At 52.3% G+C, this 20,924-nt stretch overlaps 2 protein-coding genes across 15 annotated transcripts; both read left to right on the forward strand.

Annotated features, from left to right (window-relative positions):
• Window positions 1–740: 740 nt before the first annotated feature.
• LOC115351053 (keratin, type II cytoskeletal 1-like) lies at window positions 741–9,601 on the forward strand. 14 transcript variants are annotated; one of them, XM_030037348.1, is made up of 12 exons: window positions 741–1,891; window positions 3,282–3,499; window positions 4,129–4,189; window positions 4,813–4,908; window positions 5,268–5,432; window positions 5,518–5,643; window positions 5,951–6,171; window positions 6,367–6,395; window positions 7,035–7,786; window positions 8,114–8,168; window positions 8,412–8,705; window positions 8,820–8,935. In XM_030037348.1, coding segments are annotated over exons 1-12 (2,613 nt in total). In that variant the 5' UTR covers window positions 741–1,297; the 3' UTR covers window positions 8,822–8,935. The 14 variants fall into 14 exon arrangements, with proteins under 14 accessions (XP_029893208.1, XP_029893209.1, XP_029893210.1 ...); XM_041128859.1 differs by lacking the exons at window positions 8,114–8,168; window positions 8,820–8,935 and adding an exon at window positions 9,399–9,601 and having other exon boundaries at window positions 745–1,891; window positions 7,035–7,886; window positions 8,175–8,471; window positions 8,652–8,705; XM_030037347.1 differs by lacking the exon at window positions 8,114–8,168 and having other exon boundaries at window positions 745–1,891; window positions 7,035–7,886; window positions 8,175–8,471; window positions 8,652–8,705; window positions 8,820–8,928.
• Window positions 9,602–11,988: 2,387 nt separating this feature from the next.
• Window positions 11,989–18,037, forward strand: LOC115351052 (loricrin-like). The gene is made up of 6 exons (XM_030037346.1): window positions 11,989–12,066; window positions 12,172–12,291; window positions 12,644–12,977; window positions 13,017–13,276; window positions 15,095–15,559; window positions 15,671–18,037. The coding sequence occupies exons 1-6, from the start codon at window positions 12,057–12,059 to the stop codon at window positions 16,027–16,029; spliced, it is 1,548 nt and encodes a 515-aa protein (XP_029893206.1). The 5' UTR covers window positions 11,989–12,056; the 3' UTR covers window positions 16,030–18,037.
• Window positions 18,038–20,924: the final 2,887 nt, after the last annotated feature.

The raw sequence follows: 20,924 nt of genomic DNA on the forward strand, positions 1-20,924 counted from the left end.
AGCAGCAGGATTTAGCTCCCAAATGCTTTTTAAATGAGTTCATGGCCATTGAGTCTTGCACCGGAGTGTGCTCAGACTGGAAAGGTGGAGTCTTGCACAGTGATGAGGAGAGGAAAGAGAATCATAGACTCATAGAATGGTTTGGGTTGGAAGGGACCTTAAAGATCACCTAGTTCCACCCCCCCTGCCATGGGCGGGGACAGGGACACCTTCCACTAGAGGGATGGATCAGGCAGATGCTCAGTGGGAGAATCTGGGCAGAAAAGCCTGGAGCCCAGTACTGTATTTGGTATCTCAGCTAGCCGGTGGCGGGGCCTTTAAAAACCAACAATCCACAAACAGGTAGTTTCAGTTTGTGGTCTAACTATTCCCACATGGAAGAGCAGGAGCAGCCAAGAGCAGAAGGGCCAAAAGTATGGAAGTGATGGGTCACCTGTTCCCTAAGGTGACCTCATCTTAATCTTTAATAGTTAAATGTCTACTTTAATTGACTAAAGTTTATCTCAGAGCTTTCTCTTTTACATTTAAAACTCTGTATCCATTTACTTAAAGCTAAAATTGATACCGAGAGATTCCATTTTTTCTGGTTTCTAGATGCTATTTCACCTTTATGAGCCAAAGGCAAATTTTTTTTTTTTATGCAATTAGCAAGAAGGCCAGATCTCACCACCTTCCCTCTCCCTGCAGCCCTGCAGAAGTAATACTTACTCTTGGGTGGATATACTGGCAATGACAAAAAAGAGACAATGGGAAGCTAAGGGAGCAATAGTCTTTGCTTCCTGTAGTAGGTACTCCCGATGATGCGGTGAAGCAAGGTGAGCTACCCTGAAGTCAATATGAGGACAATATCAAGGCCTTCTGTCTCATGAAATGAAATGCCAAAAGAGGTGGGGAAATTTGAGAGAGAACAAACCATGGTAATGTGCATGGATAACTGTGTGAACTGTAATTAATGACGGAGGGCAGGCTAATGAGATAAGGAAATCTCATCTGAACAAAGCTCATGTGTCAAGCAGGATTTGGGGAATTTCACAATTCCTCCACTGGTGTGTGGTGTTTACTCTGACCTCTCTTCAGGCAGCCGTTAATTGCTGCCTGATGAACCAAACCCAATAACAACATTAACAGACCTGCTAATTACCACGGAATGGAGACTAACTCCTCCAGAACGTATAAAGGAGAACTTCTGTCACCCCCACCAGAGGAGCTGAGGATTCTTCACTCTCATTTCTCCTCCTGTTTCAGAACCTTCCCTGCCTGTGCTCTCGCCTTCTCTTAACGCTCTGAAAGCGACGCTATGAGCCAACATTTCTACCGATTTGGGGATGGGAATTTCACTTCTTTTTCTGCTCACTGTGGCAGACTGGGTGGTGGGAGAAGTTCATCTACCGTAAGCTATTGTGAAGACAATAGAGGAGAAGAAAGGTACAGTGGTTATGGGTATGGGTATGGTTATGGCAGCAGGAGTCTCCACAACCTTGGTGGGTTTAGGGATGTTTCTACTGGTGGAGGCTATGGAGGAGAAGGAGGAGGATATGGGAGGTGCCTGGGATTTGGTGGTAGGAGACATCTTGATAGGGGCTTTGGTAGAAGAGGATATTTTGTGGGAGCTTTTCAAGGTGGTGAAGCAGGGCTTGGTAGCATGTGTGGCAGAAGTTCAGGCAGGGAGGTGCTTGGAGGAGGCTTTGGTAGAAGTGCCTTTGGTGAACAAGGGGCTGGACAGGGTTTTGGGCAGGCTGGTGTTGGCAGAGGCATCGAGGAAGTCCATGTCAACACCAACCTGCTGAGGCCAATACAAGTGCAAGTTGACCCCGAGTTCCAGAGAGTGCGGTCAGATGAGAAAGAGCAGATTAAGGCTCTCAACAACAAATTTGCATCATTCATCAATAAGGTGAGTCCCTGTTCTCTTTTTTACTTGTTATCTGGAAGGGGGAAATATAAGGAGTGCTGCTCTGCCTGTGTGAGGCATGGGGACACCTTTACATTGCATATTCTCCCCCTCCAAATCACAGCGTTGGCTAGATTCCCTTGTGCTGGTGTGAAGTTTTTAATAGCTTGCTATAAACGCCGCTGCATGAATCACTTACATTTAGCCCTGGGATAAGTATCTCTGAGTCGCCTTTTGTGGCAGGACAATAACAAACTACTGGGATGTCACCAACACGTTAAGTGACTTCTCTTTTGAGGAGAAGGGTTTCTGCATGGCTAGTAATATTCTGGTGCCTGGGAATTGTTGATGCTAGCAGGAAAAATGGGTGATGGACTTGGACATCCTTGATGTGTTCTGTTTCTTTTTCTCAAGCAAGGCAAAATGTTGCATTTCTCTGAATTACAAAACAAATTGCTTCTTTGCTTGGAGGTCCTAGCCTCTTTCAGGTGGCCTGTGGCCCCCACATCTGTCTTCTTTACCTCTTTCTTGGTTTACACTACAATACTCCCATCTCTGTCTGCCATCGTCTTCTCTTTCGTTTCTACTCACAGACACAGGAACAAAACAGCCACAAAAACACTTCCACCCACGCAGACCTGACATGTGCCTTTGAGTGGTGACATGTGTCTCTGCGTAGTGTGGAAGCTTGTATTATTTGTTACACGTGAAGACTTAATGGCTTCTTGTGTTACCCTACCAAAAAGGTGTTGGTTACACCCAGAAGTTTTAAGCCTGCTTAGTCCTGAAAAATGGGAGCACCTTTCCTTTAACTCTTTTTTTTTTTTTTTAAACTTTCTGGATGTCAGCTTCCAGGTTATAACCTGTTCAGTGTCCCAGCTGAAGAGATGCTATCCCTCTGGTTTCCAAAAATACCAGCTCTGCATGTTATAGGTTTTTCTGACCTTCTTCTCTAAGGCAAGGTATATGTGGGAAGAGAGTGGTCCCATGCGGTCTTCTGAGAGGGGGATAATTCTTCTCATGTATTTGGGTGTCTAACGTACTTCAGAAACAGCTGAAGTCTCCCTCCACCCCAATCATCTCCCTAAATATTGTGCATTTAAGAGATGAAAAGCCAGCAAAGATTTCAGTATCAGCTTTGAGAAGCAGTGGTAAAATCATGCCCTTCTTATGCAACACATTGGGAAAAAAGAGGTGTGTCCCCTGTTAGTCTAAGCTGTCTCCTGTGTTGGTACCAGTGTTACTACAGTTGGTCCCACCTGGCAAAACCTTTAGATGTTACTGTGTTGGAAATATTAGTTAGGATTTGTTTTGCTATAGAGACTAATGCTGATGTCAGTGTTTCCCCCAGTGCTTTCCAGTGGCTGAGACACTCTTCTGCTTTGCCTTTCAGGTTCAATGTCTTGAGCGGCAGAACCAGGCTCTGCTGGCCAAATGGGAACTTCTGCAGCAGCAAAGTGCCCGACCGGAGGAGAGCAGAAATATCACCTCTTTCTTCCAATCTTACATCAGCAACCTGCAAAGGCAGCTAGAAATGCTCCAGAGCCAGAAGGAGCAGCTGGATCCAGAAGCTTATAATATGCTTCAGCTTGTTGAAGATTATAAAAAGAGGTGAGTAATCACAGGTCTGGGAAAAAGCATACTGGAATTTTCCAAGGCAATGCTAATCATGCCCTGGGATGGCATAGCTTAGCTTCACACCTTCAAGAGTTTTGTAGCCATTGTAGCACTACTCTGCAGTAGGTTCATTATGGGACTTGACTTTGACACTGGAAGACTAAAGCAGATTTGGTAGAACCCAGAACAGTAAGAGGAAAATCAAAGGCCCTGCAGATCTATCCCACTCTTTTCTCCTCCTGTCCTCCTTCATGCCCTTCCTCCCCCAGGCAATGAGTAACCCAGGACTCCTTACCAGTGGGGTCAAGTTGAGAACAGTCGCTCCTGGTTTAGCTACACCCAAAATATATATGTCCACAGTTCTGAAACAGGGGAAGTTTAGTTCAGAAATACAAGGCTGTTAGAACTGATGTATATCAATCTATATTAGCCACATTTCATAGGCTAACTTAGCATACAGTTCTGCAGAGGGTTTGCAATTGCCTTTGCAGCTGCCAAAAATTGCAGTTAAATGAAAACTTGATACATTCCCTTTCTGGATGATTCCCTTTGGTTCCTGGCCCACTTGACTGAAAAAGTAAGGCAGGCAATGAGCTACCTATTTCTTTTCTCTGCTGTAACAGATTCGAGGACGAGATCAACAAGCGTGCATCTAAAGAAGAGGAGTTTGTGGAGCTTAAAAAGGTGAAGTAATCCAAGACATTGAGCTAAATCACAGCCTCAGAAATAAAGCAATAACTGGATGGTGTTGAGGTTTTCAAAACCAGGGTCTTTGCTTAACTTCATCTCGCTCCCGTCTAACTGAAGTCATCGAAAACCTGAGCTTTTTACTGCAAGACTGGAGAGAAATCATTTCCTCTAGAGACTGAATCAGTCCTTTGTAAGATGAGTATTTTAAAAGTGCCAGTCTTTTTCTCTATTCACTCAGTCACAATCTGGGTGAGACATTGTTATTAGGGGTTAAATAATATCTATAGATGGCTTAGATAGGAGAAGAGAAAATTTAGACAACTTTTTATTAGAAGAATTAATGAAGTCTATGTTTCTACATTTTGCATTTTCTCCAGGAACACATTTATTGCCACAGCTATTTTGCTTGTTTCTAAGCCATTCTTTTCTTCTAAGAGTTAGAAACTTTCCCTTTGTTCCAATTGCTTTTCAAATGAAAGCTGAGCTTCATGGGCCATTATTTGACTCCAGGAATGAAGGCTTTAAAGAAATGTACCAAGTCTTGCAAGAATTGCACTTCAGTGGAGAGTTTGCCAAGCATCAAAGCAATACAAATATGCCTATGGCTTTTTTTACAGGAACTGGATAGTGCCTACATGGGAAAAATGGAGATTGATGTTCGGGTGGAAATATTGAAGCAGGATCTTGAGTTCCTCAGATGCTTACATGAAGCTGTGAGTATGCTTCTCAGATGAAAAACTTATCCTCAGGTCTTGAAGGGCGTGTATCTTTCAGAGGTTTTCAGAAATTTCACCTGAACAGGACATTGCAGAGTGGTGTGGAGAGTGGATCATCCTTGGCCTTTGATCTTATAAAGTCCTTTTTCATCTGTGAGTGAACAGGGGGTCTGGTGTGTCACGAAACCTGGAAGAGACACTTGAAAATTAAAACTGGTGGTGGAACAATAGGAGCTGGGGGATGCAAGTAGGGAAGTTCCAGTGGGTAACTGGCCAGAGGGTGCCATTTCTTTCCTCGTAACACAACCTGGACTGCTCACATGAACTGTTAAAATCCAATTTTTTTTTCCTTGCAGGAGCTGTCCCAGCTGCAAACAGTAGTTGGCAACACCAATGTCATTCTGTCCATGGACAACCATAGAGAACTGAACATGGATGGCATCATTGAAGAAGTCAGGCAGGAGTATGAGACAATTGCTCAGAGAAGCAAAGCTGAAGTAGATGCCATGTATCAGGGCAGGGTGAGTAAACATCGACAAGACGGGGAGGCAAGTCTGCTCAGTGGAAAAGAAACCAAAAATGTCTGTTCTCTTCTCTGCACATCAGTACCAGGACCTTCAGAACATGTGGGTAAATCAACGTGAGCAACTGAGGAACAGTTATCAGGAAATCCAGGAACTTATCAGGCAGATCCAAAGACTACAACAAGAAATTGAAATTGCAAGGAGAAAGGTAAAGCTGATACTCTCCAACATGACTAAACTGTTTAAGTCACTTTTACATGGGGACTCAGTGCAGTGGAACGTAGCCTATCCTTTGGAGGCAAACCTAGAAATGACGTTTTCTCTTCAAAATGAAGCAGATTTAGATTTTGGCTGTCTACATTGGGATTTAATTTGGGTTAATTTACCCAGTCTAATACATCATCCAAGTTCGGTCATTGAGGCAGATCTTTTAATTTCCAGGGACTGCCAGAAGGGTTTGAAAATCCCAGTCCCGTAGAAGGGAAATGGACATGTTCTGTTTTTGCCCTCTGCAGAATAACAGCCTCCAAGAAACCATTAAAGATGCTGAGCAGCGTGGGAGCTCTGCCATCACAGATGGCCAGCAAAAGCTTCAGGATTTGGAAAATGCCCTGCAGCAGGCCAAAGATGATCTCACTCGCCTTCTTCATGATTATCAGGAGCTCCTGAACGTGAAATTGGCCCTGGATATTGAAATTGCCATGTATAGATCACTTCTTGAGGAGGAGGAGACCAGGTAGGTACAAACTATTCATCCTGGATAGAGGCAGCTGTGCAAAGCAGTGCGTCCCATTCTTCAACCTATCACTTAGATCTCCAGGATGAATTGCTGCCTGGAAGGAGTGACCTCTTTCATTGGCTTACTGATAGAGCCTAGCCTGACTTTTACTTTTATGGGATGCATTATCTCAATGTCACTTTCCCTTCACAGGATACAGGAAGGCTCACCAGCCACAATCTGTAAGTATCTCAAGGCTTTGCTTTGGTTTTTTAAAAAAGCACTGTTACTGTTTTGTTGTCTGTGGTACTTAACACCTACCACCAGAACAACCTATCTTAGCTCCATTCTGAGTTCCCTAGGGAAATGAAGGAAATGGTAGTCCCTTGTGAGCGTGTGTGTGAATACATGTGTATATGCATTAATATGCCAACATTGAGCTACTGACCTTGGAACCTGTTGGCTAAGTTCAACCAAATCTGTAAGAAGTGGGAAACACCTCACTTATTCATAGGTCTATGTGGTGCATGTCAGAACTGAAGGAAAAGAAACTGAGTCCTAAAACTTGTGGAAATCGGGGGCCAGCTAACGGAGAGAGAAACCTGTTCACTTGGCCTTCTTAAAGGAAGTGCTGCACTAACTGTTAATGTATGGAGTAGACATGTAAGTTATATTAAAGATAAGCTAATAAAGCCAGAAACATATGAGAAAATATTTCACAGGAAAATCTACTAATGAAGACCCTTGTTGCCTCTTTCCAAACATATGACAAGGACCACTAGAGTACATACAATGATGCCCATACATAAGTATTATACCAGCTGTGCTTAAAATTTTTTGAGTAAAAAGAATAAGTTGGACATCCCTTCTATTTCTTACAGGTGTCATTGACCACGGTGCCAGTGCTAGAGGAATATTTGGAGTACGATCTGGAAACTTGAAAAGCGAGAAGGTGGTGCGAGAAGGTGGACATAGCTCTGGAGGATGGGGATCCAGCTCTGGCAGTGGCGGATGCAGCCCCCACAGTGGAGGGATGAGCTCTGGTGGGGGCAGCAGCTCTGGCCGGAGAGGGTCCATCTCGGGAGGTGGAGGAGGAGGAGGAGGAAGCTCAGGTCATGGAGGATTGAGCTCTGGCAGTGGCGGGTCCATCTGTGGAGGAGGAGGAGGAGGAAGCTCAGGCAGTGGAGGCTCCATGTCTGGAGGTGGCCAAAGCTCTGGAGGATGGGGATCCAGCTCTGGCAGTGGCAGATGCAGCCCCCACAGTGGAGGGATGAGCTCTGGTGGGGGCAGCAGCTCTGGCCGGAGAGGGTCCATCTCGGGAGGTGGAGGAGGAGGAGGAGGAAGCTCAGGTCATGGAGGATTGAGCTCTGGCAGTGGCGGGTCCATCTGTGGAGGAGGAGGAGGAGGAAGCTCAGGCAGTGGAGGCTCCATGTCTGGAGGTGGCCACAGCTCTGGAGGATGGGGATCCAGCTCTGGCAGTGGTGGGTCCATTTCTGGTGGAGGAGGAGGAGGAAGCTCAGGCAGTGGAGGCTCCATGTCTGGAGGTGGCCACAGCTCTGGAGGATGGGGATCCAGCTCTGGCAGTGGCAGATGCAGCCCCCACAGTGGAGGGATGAGCTCTGGTGGGGGCAGCAGCTCTGGCCGGAGAGGGTCCATCTCGGGAGGTGGAGGAGGAGGAGGAGGAAGCTCAGGTCATGGAGGATTGAGCTCTGGCAGTGGCGGGTCCATCTGTGGAGGAGGAGGAGGAGGAAGCTCAGGCAGTGGAGGCTCCCTGTCTGGAGGTGGCCACAGCTCTGGAGGATGGGGATCCAGCTCTGGCAGTGGCGGGTCCATTTCTGGTGGAGGAGGAGGAGGAGGAAGCTCAGGCAGTGGAGGCTCCATGTCTGGAGGTGGCCACAGCTCTGGAGGATGGGGATCCAGCTCTGGCAGTGGCGGATGCAGCCCCCACAGTGGAGGGATGAGCTCTGGTGGGGGCAGCAGCTCTGGCCGGAGAGGGTCCATCTCGGGAGGTGGAGGTGGAGGAGGAGGAAGCTCAGGTCATGGAGGATTGAGCTCTGGCAGTGGCGGGTCCATCTGTGGAGGAGGAGGAGGAGGAGGCTCAGGCAGTGGAGGCTCCATGTCTGGAGGTGGCCACAGCTCTGGAGGATGGGGATCCAGCTCTGGCAGTGGCAGATGCAGCCCCCACAGTGGAGGGATGAGCTCTGGTGGGGGCAGCAGCTCTGGCCGGAGAGGGTCCATCTCGGGAGGTGGAGGAGGAGGAGGAGGAGGAAGCTCAGGTCATGGAGGATTGAGCTCTGGCAGTGGCGGGTCCATTTCTGGTGGAGGAGGAGGAGGAAGCTCAGGCAGTGGAGGCTCCATGTCTGGAGGTGGCCACAGCTCTGGAGGATGGGGATCCAGCTCTGGCAGTGGCGGATGCAGCCCCCACAGTGGAGGGATGAGCTCTGGTGGGGGCAGCAGCTCTGGCCGGAGAGGGTCCATCTCGGGAGGTGGAGAAGGAGGAGGAGGAAGCTCAGGTCATGGAGGATTGAGCTCTGGCAGTGGCGGGTCCATCTGTGGAGGAGGAGGAGGAGGAAGCTCAGGCAGTGGAGGCTCCATGTCTGGAGGTGGCCACAGCTCTGGAGGATGGGGATCCAGCTCTGGCAGTGGTGGGTCCATTTCTGATGGAGGAGGAGGAGGAAGCTCAGGCAGTGGAGGCTCCATGTCTGGAGGTGGCCACAGCTCTGGAGGATGGGGATCCAGCTCTGGCAGTGGCGGATGCAGCCCCCACAGTGGAGGGATGAGCTCTGGTGGGGGCAGCAGCTCTGGCCGGAGAGGGTCCATCTCGGGAGGTGGAGGAGGAGGAGGAGGAAGCTCAGCTCATGGAGGATTGAGCTCTGGCAGTGGCGGGTCCATCTGTGGAGGAGGAGGAGGAGGAAGCTCAGGCAGTGGAGGCTCCATGTCTGGAGGTGGCCACAGCTCTGGAGGATGGGGATCCAGCTCTGGCAGTGGCGGATGCAGCCCCCACAGTGGAGGGATGAGCTCTGGTGGGGGCAGCAGCTCTGGCCGGAGAGGGTCCATCTCGGGAGGTGGAGGAGGAGGAGGAGGAAGCTCAGGTCATGGAGGATTGAGCTCCGGCAGTGGCGGGTCCATCTGTGGAGGAGGAGGAGGAGGAAGCTCAGGCAGTGGAGGCTCCATGTCTGGAGGTGGCCACAGCTCTGGAGGATGGGGATCCAGCTCTGGCAGTGGTGGGTCCATTTCTGGTGGAGGAGGAGGAGGAAGCTCAGGCAGTGGAGGCTCCATGTCTGGAGGTGGCCACAGCTCTGGAGGATGGGGATCCAGCTCTGGCAGTGGCAGATGCAGCCCCCACAGTGGAGGGATGAGCTCTGGTGGGGGCAGCAGCTCTGGCCGGAGAGGGTCCATCTCGGGAGGTGGAGGAGGAGGAGGAGGAAGCTCAGGTCATGGAGGATTGAGCTCTGGCAGTGGCGGGTCCATCTGTGGAGGAGGAGGAGGAGGAAGCTCAGGCAGTGGAGGCTCCATGTCTGGAGGTGGCCACAGCTCTGGAGGATGGGGATCCAGCTCTGGCAGTGGCGGATGCAGCCCCCACAGTGGAGGGATGAGCTCTGGTGGGGGCAGCAGCTCTGGCCGGAGAGGGTCCATCTCGGGAGGTGGAGGAGGAGGAGGAGGAGGAAGCTCAGGTCATGGAGGATTGAGCTCTGGCAGTGGCGGGTCCATTTCTGGTGGAGGAGGAGGAGGAAGCTCAGGCAGTGGAGGCTCCATGTCTGGAGGTGGCCACAGCTCTGGAGGATGGGGATCCAGCTCTGGCAGTGGCAGATGCAGCCCCCACAGTGGAGGGATGAGCTCTGGTGGGGGCAGCAGCACTGGCCGGAGAGGGTCCATCTCGGGAGGTGGAGGAGGAGGAGGAGGAAGCTCAGGTCATGGAGGATTGAGCTCCGGCAGTGGCGGGTCCATCTGTGGAGGAGGAGGAGGAGGAAGCTCAGGCAGTGGAGGCTCCATGTCTGGAGGTGGCCACAGCTCTGGAGGATGGGGATCCAGCTCTGGCAGTGGTGGGTCCATTTCTGGTGGAGGAGGAGGAGGAAGCTCAGGCAGTGGAGGCTCCATGTCTGGAGGTGGCCACAGCTCTGGAGGATGGGGATCCAGCTCTGGCAGTGGCAGATGCAGCCCCCACAGTGGAGGGATGAGCTCTGGTGGGGGCAGCAGCTCTGGCCGGAGAGGGTCCATCTCGGGAGGTGGAGGAGGAGGAGGAGGAAGCTCAGGTCATGGAGGATTGAGCTCTGGCAGTGGCGGGTCCATCTGTGGAGGAGGAGGAGGAAGCTCAGGCAGTGGAGGCTCCATGTCTGGAGGTGGCCACAGCTCTGGAGGATGGGGATCCAGCTCTGGCAGTGGCAGATGCAGCCCCCACAGTGGAGGGATGAGCTCTGGTGGGGGCAGCAGCTCTGGCCGGAGAGGGTCCATCTCGGGAGGTGGAGGAGGAGGAGGAGGAAGCTCAGGTCATGGAGGATTGAGCTCTGGCAGTGGCGGGTCCATCTGTGGAGGAGGAGGAGGAGGAAGCTCAGGCAGTGGAGGCTCCCTGTCTGGAGGTGGCCACAGCTCTGGAGGATGGGGATCCAGCTCTGGCAGTGGTGGGTCCATTTCTGGTGGAGGAGGAAGCTCAGGCAGTGGAGGCTCCATGTCTGGAGGTGGCCACAGCTCTGGAGGATGGGGATCCAGCTCTGGCAGTGGCGGATGCAGCCCCCACAGTGGAGGGATGAGCTCTGGTGGGGGCAGCAGCTCTGGCCGGAGAGGGTCCATCTCGGGAGGTGGAGGAGGAGGAGGAGGAAGCTCAGATCATGGAGGATTGAGCTATGGCAGTGGCGGGTCCATCTGTGGAGGAGGAAGCTCAGGCAGTGGAGGCTCCCTGTCTGGAGGTGGCCACAGCTCTGGAGGATGGGGATCCAGCTCTGGCAGTGGTGGGTCCATTTCTGGTGGAGGAGGAAGCTCAGGCAGTGGAGGCTCCATGTCTGGAGGTGGCCACAGCTCTGGAGGATGGGGATCCAGCTCTGGCAGTGGCGGATGCAGCCCCCACAGTGGAGGGATGAGCTCTGGTGGGGGCAGCAGCTCTGGCCGGAGAGGGTCCATCTCGGGAGGTGGAGGAGGAGGAGGCGGAAGCTCAGGTCATGGAGGATTGAGCTCTGGCAGTGGCGGGTCCATCTGTGGAGGAGGAGGAGGAAGCTCAGGCAGTGGAGGCTCCATGTCTGGAGGTGGCCACAGCTCTGGAGGATGGGGATCCAGCTCTGGCAGTGGCAGATGCAGCCCCCACAGTGGAGGGATGAGCTCTGGTGGGGGCAGCAGCTCTGGCCGGAGAGGGTCCATCTCGGGAGGTGGAGGAGGAGGAGGAGGAAGCTCAGGTCATGGAGGATTGAGCTCTGGCAGTGGCGGGGTCCATCTGTGGAGGAGGAGGAGGAGGAAGCTCAGGCAGTGGAGGCTCCCTGTCTGGAGGTGGCCACAGCTCTGGAGGATGGGGATCCAGCTCTGGCAGTGGTGGGTCCATTTCTGGTGGAGGAGGAAGCTCAGGCAGTGGAGGCTCCATGTCTGGAGGTGGCCACAGCTCTGGAGGATGGGGATCCAGCTCTGGCAGTGGCGGATGCAGCCCCCACAGTGGAGGGATGAGCTCTGGTGGGGGCAGCAGCTCTGGCCGGAGAGGGTCCATCTCGGGAGGTGGAGGAGGAGGAGGAGGAAGCTCAGGTCATGGAGGATTGAGCTCTGGCAGTGGCGGGTCCATCTGTGGAGGAGGAGGAGGAGGAAGCTCAGGCAGTGGAGGCTCCCTGTCTGGAGGTGGCCACAGCTCTGGAGGATGGGGATCCAGCTCTGGCAGTGGTGGGTCCATTTCTGGTGGAGGAGGAGGAGGCTCAGGCAGTGGAGGCTCCATGTCTGGAGGTGGCCACAGCTCTGGAGGATGGGGATCCAGCTCTGGCAGTGGCGGGTCCATTTCTGGTGGAGGAGGAGGAGGAAGCTCAGGCAGTGGAGGCTCCATGTCTGGAGGTGGCCACAGCTCTGGAGGATGGGGATCCAGCTCTGGCAGTGGCGGATGCAGCCCCCACAGTGGAGGGATGAGCTCTGGTGGGGGCAGCAGCTCTGGCCGGAGAGGGTCCATCTCGGGAGGTGGAGGAGGAGGAGGAGGAAGCTCAGCTCATGGAGGATTGAGCTCTGGCAGTGGCGGGTCCATCTGTGGAGGAGGAGGAGGAGGAAGCTCAGGCAGTGGAGGCTCCATGTCTGGAGGTGGCCACAGCTCTGGAGGATGGGGATCCAGCTCTGGCAGTGGTGGGTCCATTTCTGGTGGAGGAGGAGGAGGAAGCTCAGGCAGTGGAGGCTCCATGTCTGGAGGTGGCCACAGCTCTGGAGGATGGGGATCCAGCTCTGGCAGTGGCAGATGCAGCCCCCACAGTGGAGGGATGAGCTCTGGTGGGGGCAGCAGCTCTGGCCGGAGAGGGGTCCATCTCGGGAGGTGGAGGAGGAGGAGGAGGAAGCTCAGGTCATGGAGGATTGAGCTCTGGCAGTGGCGGGTCCATCTGTGGAGGAGGAGGAGGAAGCTCAGGCAGTGGAGGCTCCATGTCTGGAGGTGGCCACAGCTCTGGAGGATGGGGATCCAGCTCTGGCAGTGGCAGATGCAGCCCCCACAGTGGAGGGATGAGCTCTGGTGGGGGCAGCAGCTCTGGCCGGAGAGGGTCCATCTCGGGAGGTGGAGGAGGAGGAGGAGGAAGCTCAGGTCATGGAGGATTGAGCTCTGGCAGTGGCGGGTCCATCTGTGGAGGAGGAGGAGGAGGAAGCTCAGGCAGTGGAGGCTCCATGTCTGGAGGTGGCCACAGCTCTGGAGGATGGGGATCCAGCTCTGGCAGTGGTGGGTCCATTTCTGGTGGAGGAGGAGGAGGCTCAGGCAGTGGAGGCTCCATGTCTGGAGGTGGCCACAGCTCTGGAGGATGGGGATCCAGCTCTGGCAGTGGCAGATGCAGCCCCCACAGTGGAGGGATGAGCTCTGGTGGGGGCAGCAGCTCTGGCCGGAGAGGGTCCATCTCGGGAGGTGGAGGAGGAGGAGGAGGAAGCTCAGGTCATGGAGGATTGAGCTCTGGCAGTGGCGGGTCCATCTGTGGAGGAGGAGGAGGAGGAAGCTCAGGCAGTGGAGGCTCCATGTCTGGAGGTGGCCACAGCTCTGGAGGATGGGGATCCAGCTCTGGCAGTGGCGGGTCCATCTGTGGAGGAGGAGGAGGAGGAAGCTCAGGCAGTGGAGGCTCCATGTCTGGAGGTGGCCACAGCTCTGGAGGATGGGGATCCAGCTCTGGCAGTGGCGGATGCAGCCCCCACAGTGGAGGGATGAGCTCTGGTGGGGGCAGCAGCTCTGGCCGGAGAGGGTCCATCTCGGGAGGTGGAGGAGGAGGAGGAGGAAGCTCAGGTCATGGAGGATTGAGCTCTGGCAGTGGCGGGTCCATCTGTGGAGGAGGAGGAGGAGGAAGCTCAGGCAGTGGAGGCTCCATGTCTGGAGGTGGCCACAGCTCTGGAGGATGGGGATCCAGCTCTGGCAGTGGCGGGTCCATCTGTGGAGGAGGAGGAGGAAGCTCAGGCAGTGGAGGCTCCATGTCTGGAGGTGGCCACAGCTCTGGAGGATGGGGATCCAGCTCTGGCAGTGGCAGATGCAGCCCCCACAGTGGAGGGATGAGCTCTGGTGGGGGCAGCAGCTCTGGCCGGAGAGGGTCCATCTCGGGAGGTGGAGGAGGAGGAGGAGGAAGCTCAGGTCATGGAGGATTGAGCTCCGGCAGTGGCGGGTCCATCTGTGGAGGAGGAGGAGGAGGAAGCTCAGGCAGTGGAGGCTCCATGTCTGGAGGTGGCCACAGCTCTGGAGGATGGGGATCCAGCTCTGGCAGTGGTGGGTCCATTTCTGGTGGAGGAGGAGGAGGAAGCTCAGGCAGTGGAGGCTCCATGTCTGGAGGTGGCCACAGCTCTGGAGGATGGGGATCCAGCTCTGGCAGTGGCAGATGCAGCCCCCACAGTGGAGGGATGAGCTCTGGTGGGGGCAGCAGCTCTGGCCGGAGAGGGTCCATCTCGGGAGGTGGAGGAGGAGGAGGAGGAAGCTCAGGTCATGGAGGATTGAGCTCTGGCAGTGGCGGGTCCATCTGTGGAGGAGGAGGAGGAGGAAGCTCAGGCAGTGGAGGCTCCATGTCTGGAGGTGGCCACAGCTCTGGAGGATGGGGATCCAGCTCTGGCAGTGGTGGGTCCATTTCTGGTGGAGGAGGAGGAGGAAGCTCAGGCAGTGGAGGCTCCATGTCTGGAGGTGGCCACAGCTTTGGAGGATGGGGATCCAGCTCTGGCAGTGGCGGATGCAGCCCCCACAGTGGAGGGATGAGCTCTGGTGGGGGCAGCAGCTCTGGCCGGAGAGGGTCCATCTCGGGAGGTGGAGGAGGAGGAGGAGGAAGCTCAGGTCATGGAGGATTGAGCTCTGGCAGTGGCGGGTCCATCTGTGGAGGAGGAGGAGGAGGAATCTCAGGCAGTGGAGGCTCCATGTCTGGAGGTGGCCACAGCTCTGGAGGATGGGGATCCAGCTCTGGCAGTGGTGGGTCCATTTCTGGTGGAGGAGGAGGAGGAAGCTCAGGCAGTGGAGGCTCCATGTCTGGAGGTGGCCACAGCTCTGGAGGATGGGGATCCAGCTCTGGCAGTGGTGGGTCCATTTCTGGTGGAGGAGGAGGAGGAAGCTCAGGCAGTGGAGGCTCCATGTCTGGAGGTGGCCACAGCTCTGGAGGATGCGGATCCAGCTCTGGCAGTGGCGGATGCAGCCCCCACAGTGGAGGGATGAGCTCTGGTGGGGGCAGCAGCTCTGGCCGGAGAGGGTCCATCTCGGGAGGTGGAGGAGGAGGAGGAGGAAGCTCAGGTCATGGAGGATTGAGCTCTGGCAGTGGCGGGTCCATTTCTGGTGGAGGAGGAGGAGGCTCAGGCAGTGGAGGCTCCATGTCTGGAGGTGGCCACAGCTCTGGAGGATGGGGATCCAGCTCTGGCAGTGGCAGATGCAGCCCCCACAGTGGAGGGATGAGCTCTGGTGGGGGCAGCAGCTCTGGCCGGAGAGGGTCCATCTCGGGAGGTGGAGGAGGAGGAGGAGGAAGCTCAGGTCATGGAGGATTGAGCTCTGGCAGTGGCGGGTCCATTTCTGGTGGAGGAGGAGGAGGAAGCTCAGGCAGTAGAGGCTCCATGTCTGGAGGTGGCCACAGCTCTGGAGGATGGGGATCCAGCTCTGGCAGTGGCAGATGCAGCCCCCACAGTGGAGGGATGAGCTCTGGTGGGGGCAGCAGCTCTGGCCGGAGAGGGTCCATCTCGGGAGGTGGAGGAGGAGGAGGAGGAAGCTCAGGTCATGGAGGATTGAGCTCTGGCAGTGGCGGGTCCATTTCTGGTGGAGGAGGAGGAGGAAGCTCAGGCAGTGGAGGCTCCATGTCTGGAGGTGGCCACAGCTCTGGAGGATGGGGATCCAGCTCTGGCAGTAGTGGGTCCATCTGTGGAGGAGGAGGAGGAAGCTCAGGCAGTGGAGGCTCCCTGTCTGGAGGTGGCCACAGCTCTGGAGGATGGGGATCCAGCTCTGGCAGTGGCAGATGCAGCCCCCACAGTGGAGGGATGAGCTCTGGTGGGGGCAGCAGCTCTGGCTGGAGAGTGTCTAGCTCTGGATGTGGAGGAAGCTCAATCTCTCGAGGCATCGGATCGAGCCACGGTGGTATATGCAGGTCTGACAGTGGAGGGTATGGCTCTGTTTTTGGGTCTAGCTCTGGAGGAGAAGGGATTTATAGTGGTGAGAGCTGTGGAGCTGGTATATATAGTTGTGGAGATGGGCCTAGAGAATCCAGCTCTGAAGGAGGGTGGTCGTCTTGAGGGTGGGGTGTCAGTTTTACCTGTGGAAGTTGTTCAGGTTTTTCTGCAGGTGCTTCTTACCTATAATATTTACATTGCAGAGTCTTTCTATGGAATGGGAAGAAGGCATTCCCTTTGGTATTAGAGGCAAGGGTGGCTTTTCTGCCCACCACTGGGTTACTGCTAGTTTGAACGTGTCACACAATTCCAAGCTCTTTTCTCCCTGCAGCCATCTCCTGAATTCTCCAGCCACACACCTCTTTTTTATGACAATATTGTGATGGTTGCTACTGTTTCCTTAGGCTTTCTCTGAGCACTTCAACTCAGGCTGTTTGGAACCTTTGTCTTTGGCAACTAAAAGCTTGAAACCCTGCCTGTTGTGTGTGTATTGGTCTATGGGTGGGCACAAGCCTGATGTGTATGATGAAGTTTTTGTAATAACTCTTTAAATATATAAATCAGTTTATGGAGATCTGATCCAACCTCAAGAAAAAATCAGTGATAAAGTGGAAGAAGGGGTTTACAAAAGAATGTCTGTTGTTGGGGGCCATAGGCTGAACATCTGCTGTGAAAATGGGTTCCAGGGGACAAGTCCTATTGGCCTAATCTAGCCAGTCAGCCAGGACCCATGGCCACATCTCAGTTCCATCATTCCCTCCAGGAGTCACTCATTAAAGAACCAGGGGACAGATCGAATAATCCATGTAGATTTTGTTAGCATTGCAGTTGCAGATAAAGGAGCAGAAAGTCTATGAACAACAATGTCTTAGCTTGCTTCTAGTCCCATTTTCCCCCCCTGGGGTCCCAAATCAAAATTGGATGGTATGTAACCAAGTAAGCCTTTTTTGGCCATCTCATTCAATGGTCACTTCTATGCAGAGGAAGCAATATGTTTTCTAAATTTCTCACAGAACTTACTTTAAGTCCATTCAAAAGTTCTAATGAAGAGCAGAGAAGCTGACATTACCAGGAAAGTTTGTTTAAGAAGCTCAATGCAACTGTGTCACCTTCATTTAGCAACACTCCACTTAGATAACTGGAATGTCACAATCCCATCAGGAATATTTCATGTCTTTTGCCCAGTCGGAGGGAAGGTAGGATGTTCTTAACTGTTTTTCAAAGAAATCCAACTGTGAAGGGTCCTGGGGGTGGCAGCCAGTGAGTGAGATACTCAGCTTGGTGGGAAACCCACTGTGGAGACCCATTTGCAGATGGCCATAGAGCCATGAAAACAACTAGGGAAGGTTGACAGGGAGCCACAAAGGGCTAAATCAAACCTTTATAGTATAGTCTGGAAGCAGTTATGAGTACCCTTCATGTGGGGAGGTCTAGACACTGTATTTCAGTCAAAACTAGGTTATCACTGCCCTCATCAAATGCAGAAAGCCCCACGCAAGCTGTGAAGCAGTCAGCTGTGGTAGTGAAATCTGGAGATTGTGTTAGCAAACCCTGCTGAGATGAGCCTGTGTTTTCATCTGTGCTGGCTCGCATCCCACAGGTTCATTGTGTGGGTGGTATGAGTTTACCTTGGCTTGCAAAACGCCATGCACAGCTACCCTTCAATGGTGGGGACAGTTTATTCACCCTGTTAATGGCTGCTTCTACATCACTTGCTGAAACAGTTCAGTTCTTCAGGATCCAAGTGATAAATAAGCTGCATCATCACAACCCCATTTTTCATCTAAGAGATTAGGTAAGACTTTTCAATCAAGACAAAGCCTCCACTCTTACAATAAAAAGTGGAAGCTGTGAAAGGTAATTCTGCACACTACCAAGTACTGTTGGGCTTTAGTTTCATTGTTACAGGGTGCCTAGAGCTTCTCATCTCTAATCAGAAGAAATAAAGAATAATTATGAACACTGTGGTCAGTCTGTGGGTTTTTTACTGATCTGTTTTGTAGAGTGAAAGGTCGAAAAGGAAGAAGGTAGAATCAATGGAGAGAAGTAGGCACTTTGGGAGGCAATTCAAAAGACCTAATTTGTGCATCTACCTTAGTACCGGGTGAGTCACCCGCTGGAGATCAGACAAACCATCTGTTTCGGTTGACTATAACAGGAGCCTGGGAGACCAGCTTAGAAAAGAGATTGCTAACCCCCAACTCCTAGGAGAGGCTTGATCAGCATTTCCACTAAGTTGTTTGAAGTACTGTTTACATGCTGGTAGTACATAGCCTTAAGTGCTGGGCTAATTTAGTGAAGGAATGGTTTGGAAGGGTATATCAAAACCTGTTCTGCTTGTCAGCTAAGCTATAATGATATCTCCAGTTTCTGGAAATGAGTGTTCTGGCACCTCCTTCCATATAAAAGTATCTCTGTTTAAGTAGGAGAGAAAAATCTCATCCAGGATTTCAGTTGTCTAAAAATATGATATTTTTAAATGCTTAATTTTGTGGTTCCTTTCCTTCAGCAGCTATATGGTCCAACTTCTGCTAGTATCTGTAAGGAGCTTGTGTATTCAACTCTGTTAAGACCGAGGCTGAGTTTCAGGTCTTTGGACCATACAGATTTGAGCTGAGATGATCAAGCAGATGATTTTCTTTCTACCACCACGGCACATGCAAAGTGTGGAAAGTGGCTAAAAGAGGTCAACGTGGGGAGCATGGGGACATATCCACTGCTGACTTCTTGTTCACTCAACACTAAGTTACTATTGTCAATTAGATATTGCCCATGCATTTTTGATGGAAAATGCCACAAGATAGACTGTCTAAGGCTGTGCCCAGAGACATTTTTAGTTTTGAGGTTCAGGAGCTGAACTGAAGTCATGAGAAGAAGATCATAATGTGGGGCCTTCAGATTAAAGCCAGTTAATGTACTGGGGCACGTATTATCAATCATCACAACATTGTAAACATGTTCAGGATGTAACACTGAAAGAAGGTGTCTACTGACACCCTGTGCCTAGGCACAGCTTGAGTCTCCAAAGAGTATTGACATGATGAGCAAGATTTTAGGTATGAGGGGAGGACACCAAGGTGATGAAGAACATGACAGTAGGTCAGTTGTCCTTAAAGCTGGTGGTAAGTCTCTATCTCAGGGTTGTTTTTCTGCCAGAGGTTCATTACTGGATGCACACATATTTTACAAAACATCCCTGGCTCATAGTCAACCTTGGAGTACAAATCCATATGAAATCTCACCTTCTTGCAAGGACTGAGGACCTTGTTGCTCCATGCTGTCCTGGCTTCTAAATATTGCCCTCTACAGCTGTGAGCTAGCTCTTGCTAGTGGGACCCTGAGAGGTTTCTGAATGTTGAACTAGGAGTGAACAGGCTCATGTCACCACCAAGAACCCAACGAAGAACCCATGTGGACAGGGAAGTTCACGATGCATTAGATACCACCACCTAGTGGGAGAAACAAGTTGTACTGTAGTGGTGTAGAGCTGGTCATTGTGCCGGCTTTCCCAGTCTCTCTCTGACTGGTGGAGTTTTGGGCTTGAGCCCTCTTTGCTGTACAGATGTGGCCAGAACAAGAAGTTCCCTCCTGATTTGCTTTGGCAAAAAGCTGTGAAATTAGTCAGGGCTACATTGTAGCACCATGAAAACTGTGGGCCTCCTATCTTCATTGCTGGCCCTCTTTCCAAAATTCCTGGTGGTTAGAAGTAAATTAATGAGCTGTGATTACCCTGGGAGCTACTCCCCTGGTGCCCACATACACGTACAACCCTCCCTCTCCTGAAAGGGAGCTGCAGCAAACACAATTGCTCTGACATGAATACATGAGTTCCATCAACTGGATGGAAGCAAGTGGAGAAGTTCTGTATTTTAAACCTGGAGACTGCTGTCAAATAACACACAAAAACTTTGTCTCCTGCAGCAAGTTGGGTGGGATGAGATGAAGTTGGGAGAGGAAGGCAGAGCTGACCTTGTGTTCCTCTAAACTACAGCCCGAGCTGGGCAGATGAGAACAGCCCAAGGGTTGCTTCAGGTGGCATCATCTGCCTTTTGGGGACTCAGAGTCATCAGGGGACATGTAGACTCAGAGTCAGAGGTGAGACTGATCTGGATGGATGAACGTTTCGCTATGTCTGGGGGTGTGAAAACCCAAGTTCAGAAGTTTTGCTTATCAAAGTGTATCAATGGGAGGAAAACTTTTGAAACCACCCATGACCCTGTAGGCTCTAACCACAGCAAGGAAACAAAAACTCTGAGCTAACTCTTTCTTGCTTGAAAGGAGCCAAACTCCCCTTGCTAGCAGCAGGGCCAGGCAAAGTGCTCTGAGAACACCCACCCCTGCTCAGAAGGTGTGGGAGAACCATCAAGCATCGTGGTACCTCGTCACTGGGCCCATGCAGATGCAGCAGGGGGGATTCAGTGGGAGACCAAGGAGAGACAAACTGGAAGCACAAAATGAAGACTGAGTCAGAGCAGCTCCAGGCCAAGAGCCCTCCCCCTGGGCTCCAATCCTGCTCTTCCAGCTGGGATTGCCATGGACTCTGCCTGTATTTAAGCAGCCGAGACACCCAGGACTTCAATCATTTCTGCTCTTCTGTGTGTAGGTGTAATTGATAGAGCTGTCAAGAACCTGCAATTAAGCTAGTTGTCTTTCCAGCTACTTCATACCATCAATTATCTCTCTTGCTGGGCTAAGGGCAAGCTGTTCCAGTGAAGAACATTTGCAAATAATGAGGTACAAGAAAACTTTTGGCATCAGCCACTCTTGGAGACAGAATACCAGCAAGGTTGCTGGTAACCAGTTTTGGTTTTCATCAGCCTCCTTGCGAAAGGTGGTGAAAAAGCCCTCCAATGAGCCCAGGGAGTGAAAAAAAATATTAAAAAAATCCCTGCAAAACCAAGGAAATACATGAACACGTGAAATACTATCCTATTTCTTAGGAATTTGAAATGCTTAAATGTTTAATTGCCAAAAAAACACTGACCAAGGTTTGAGCCTGTTGAAAGAGCTAAGGTTTA

This window comes from Aquila chrysaetos, chromosome 15 (genome assembly GCF_900496995.4).
Source record: "Aquila chrysaetos chrysaetos chromosome 15, bAquChr1.4, whole genome shotgun sequence".
Classification (NCBI taxonomy): Eukaryota; Metazoa; Chordata; class Aves; order Accipitriformes; family Accipitridae; genus Aquila; species Aquila chrysaetos.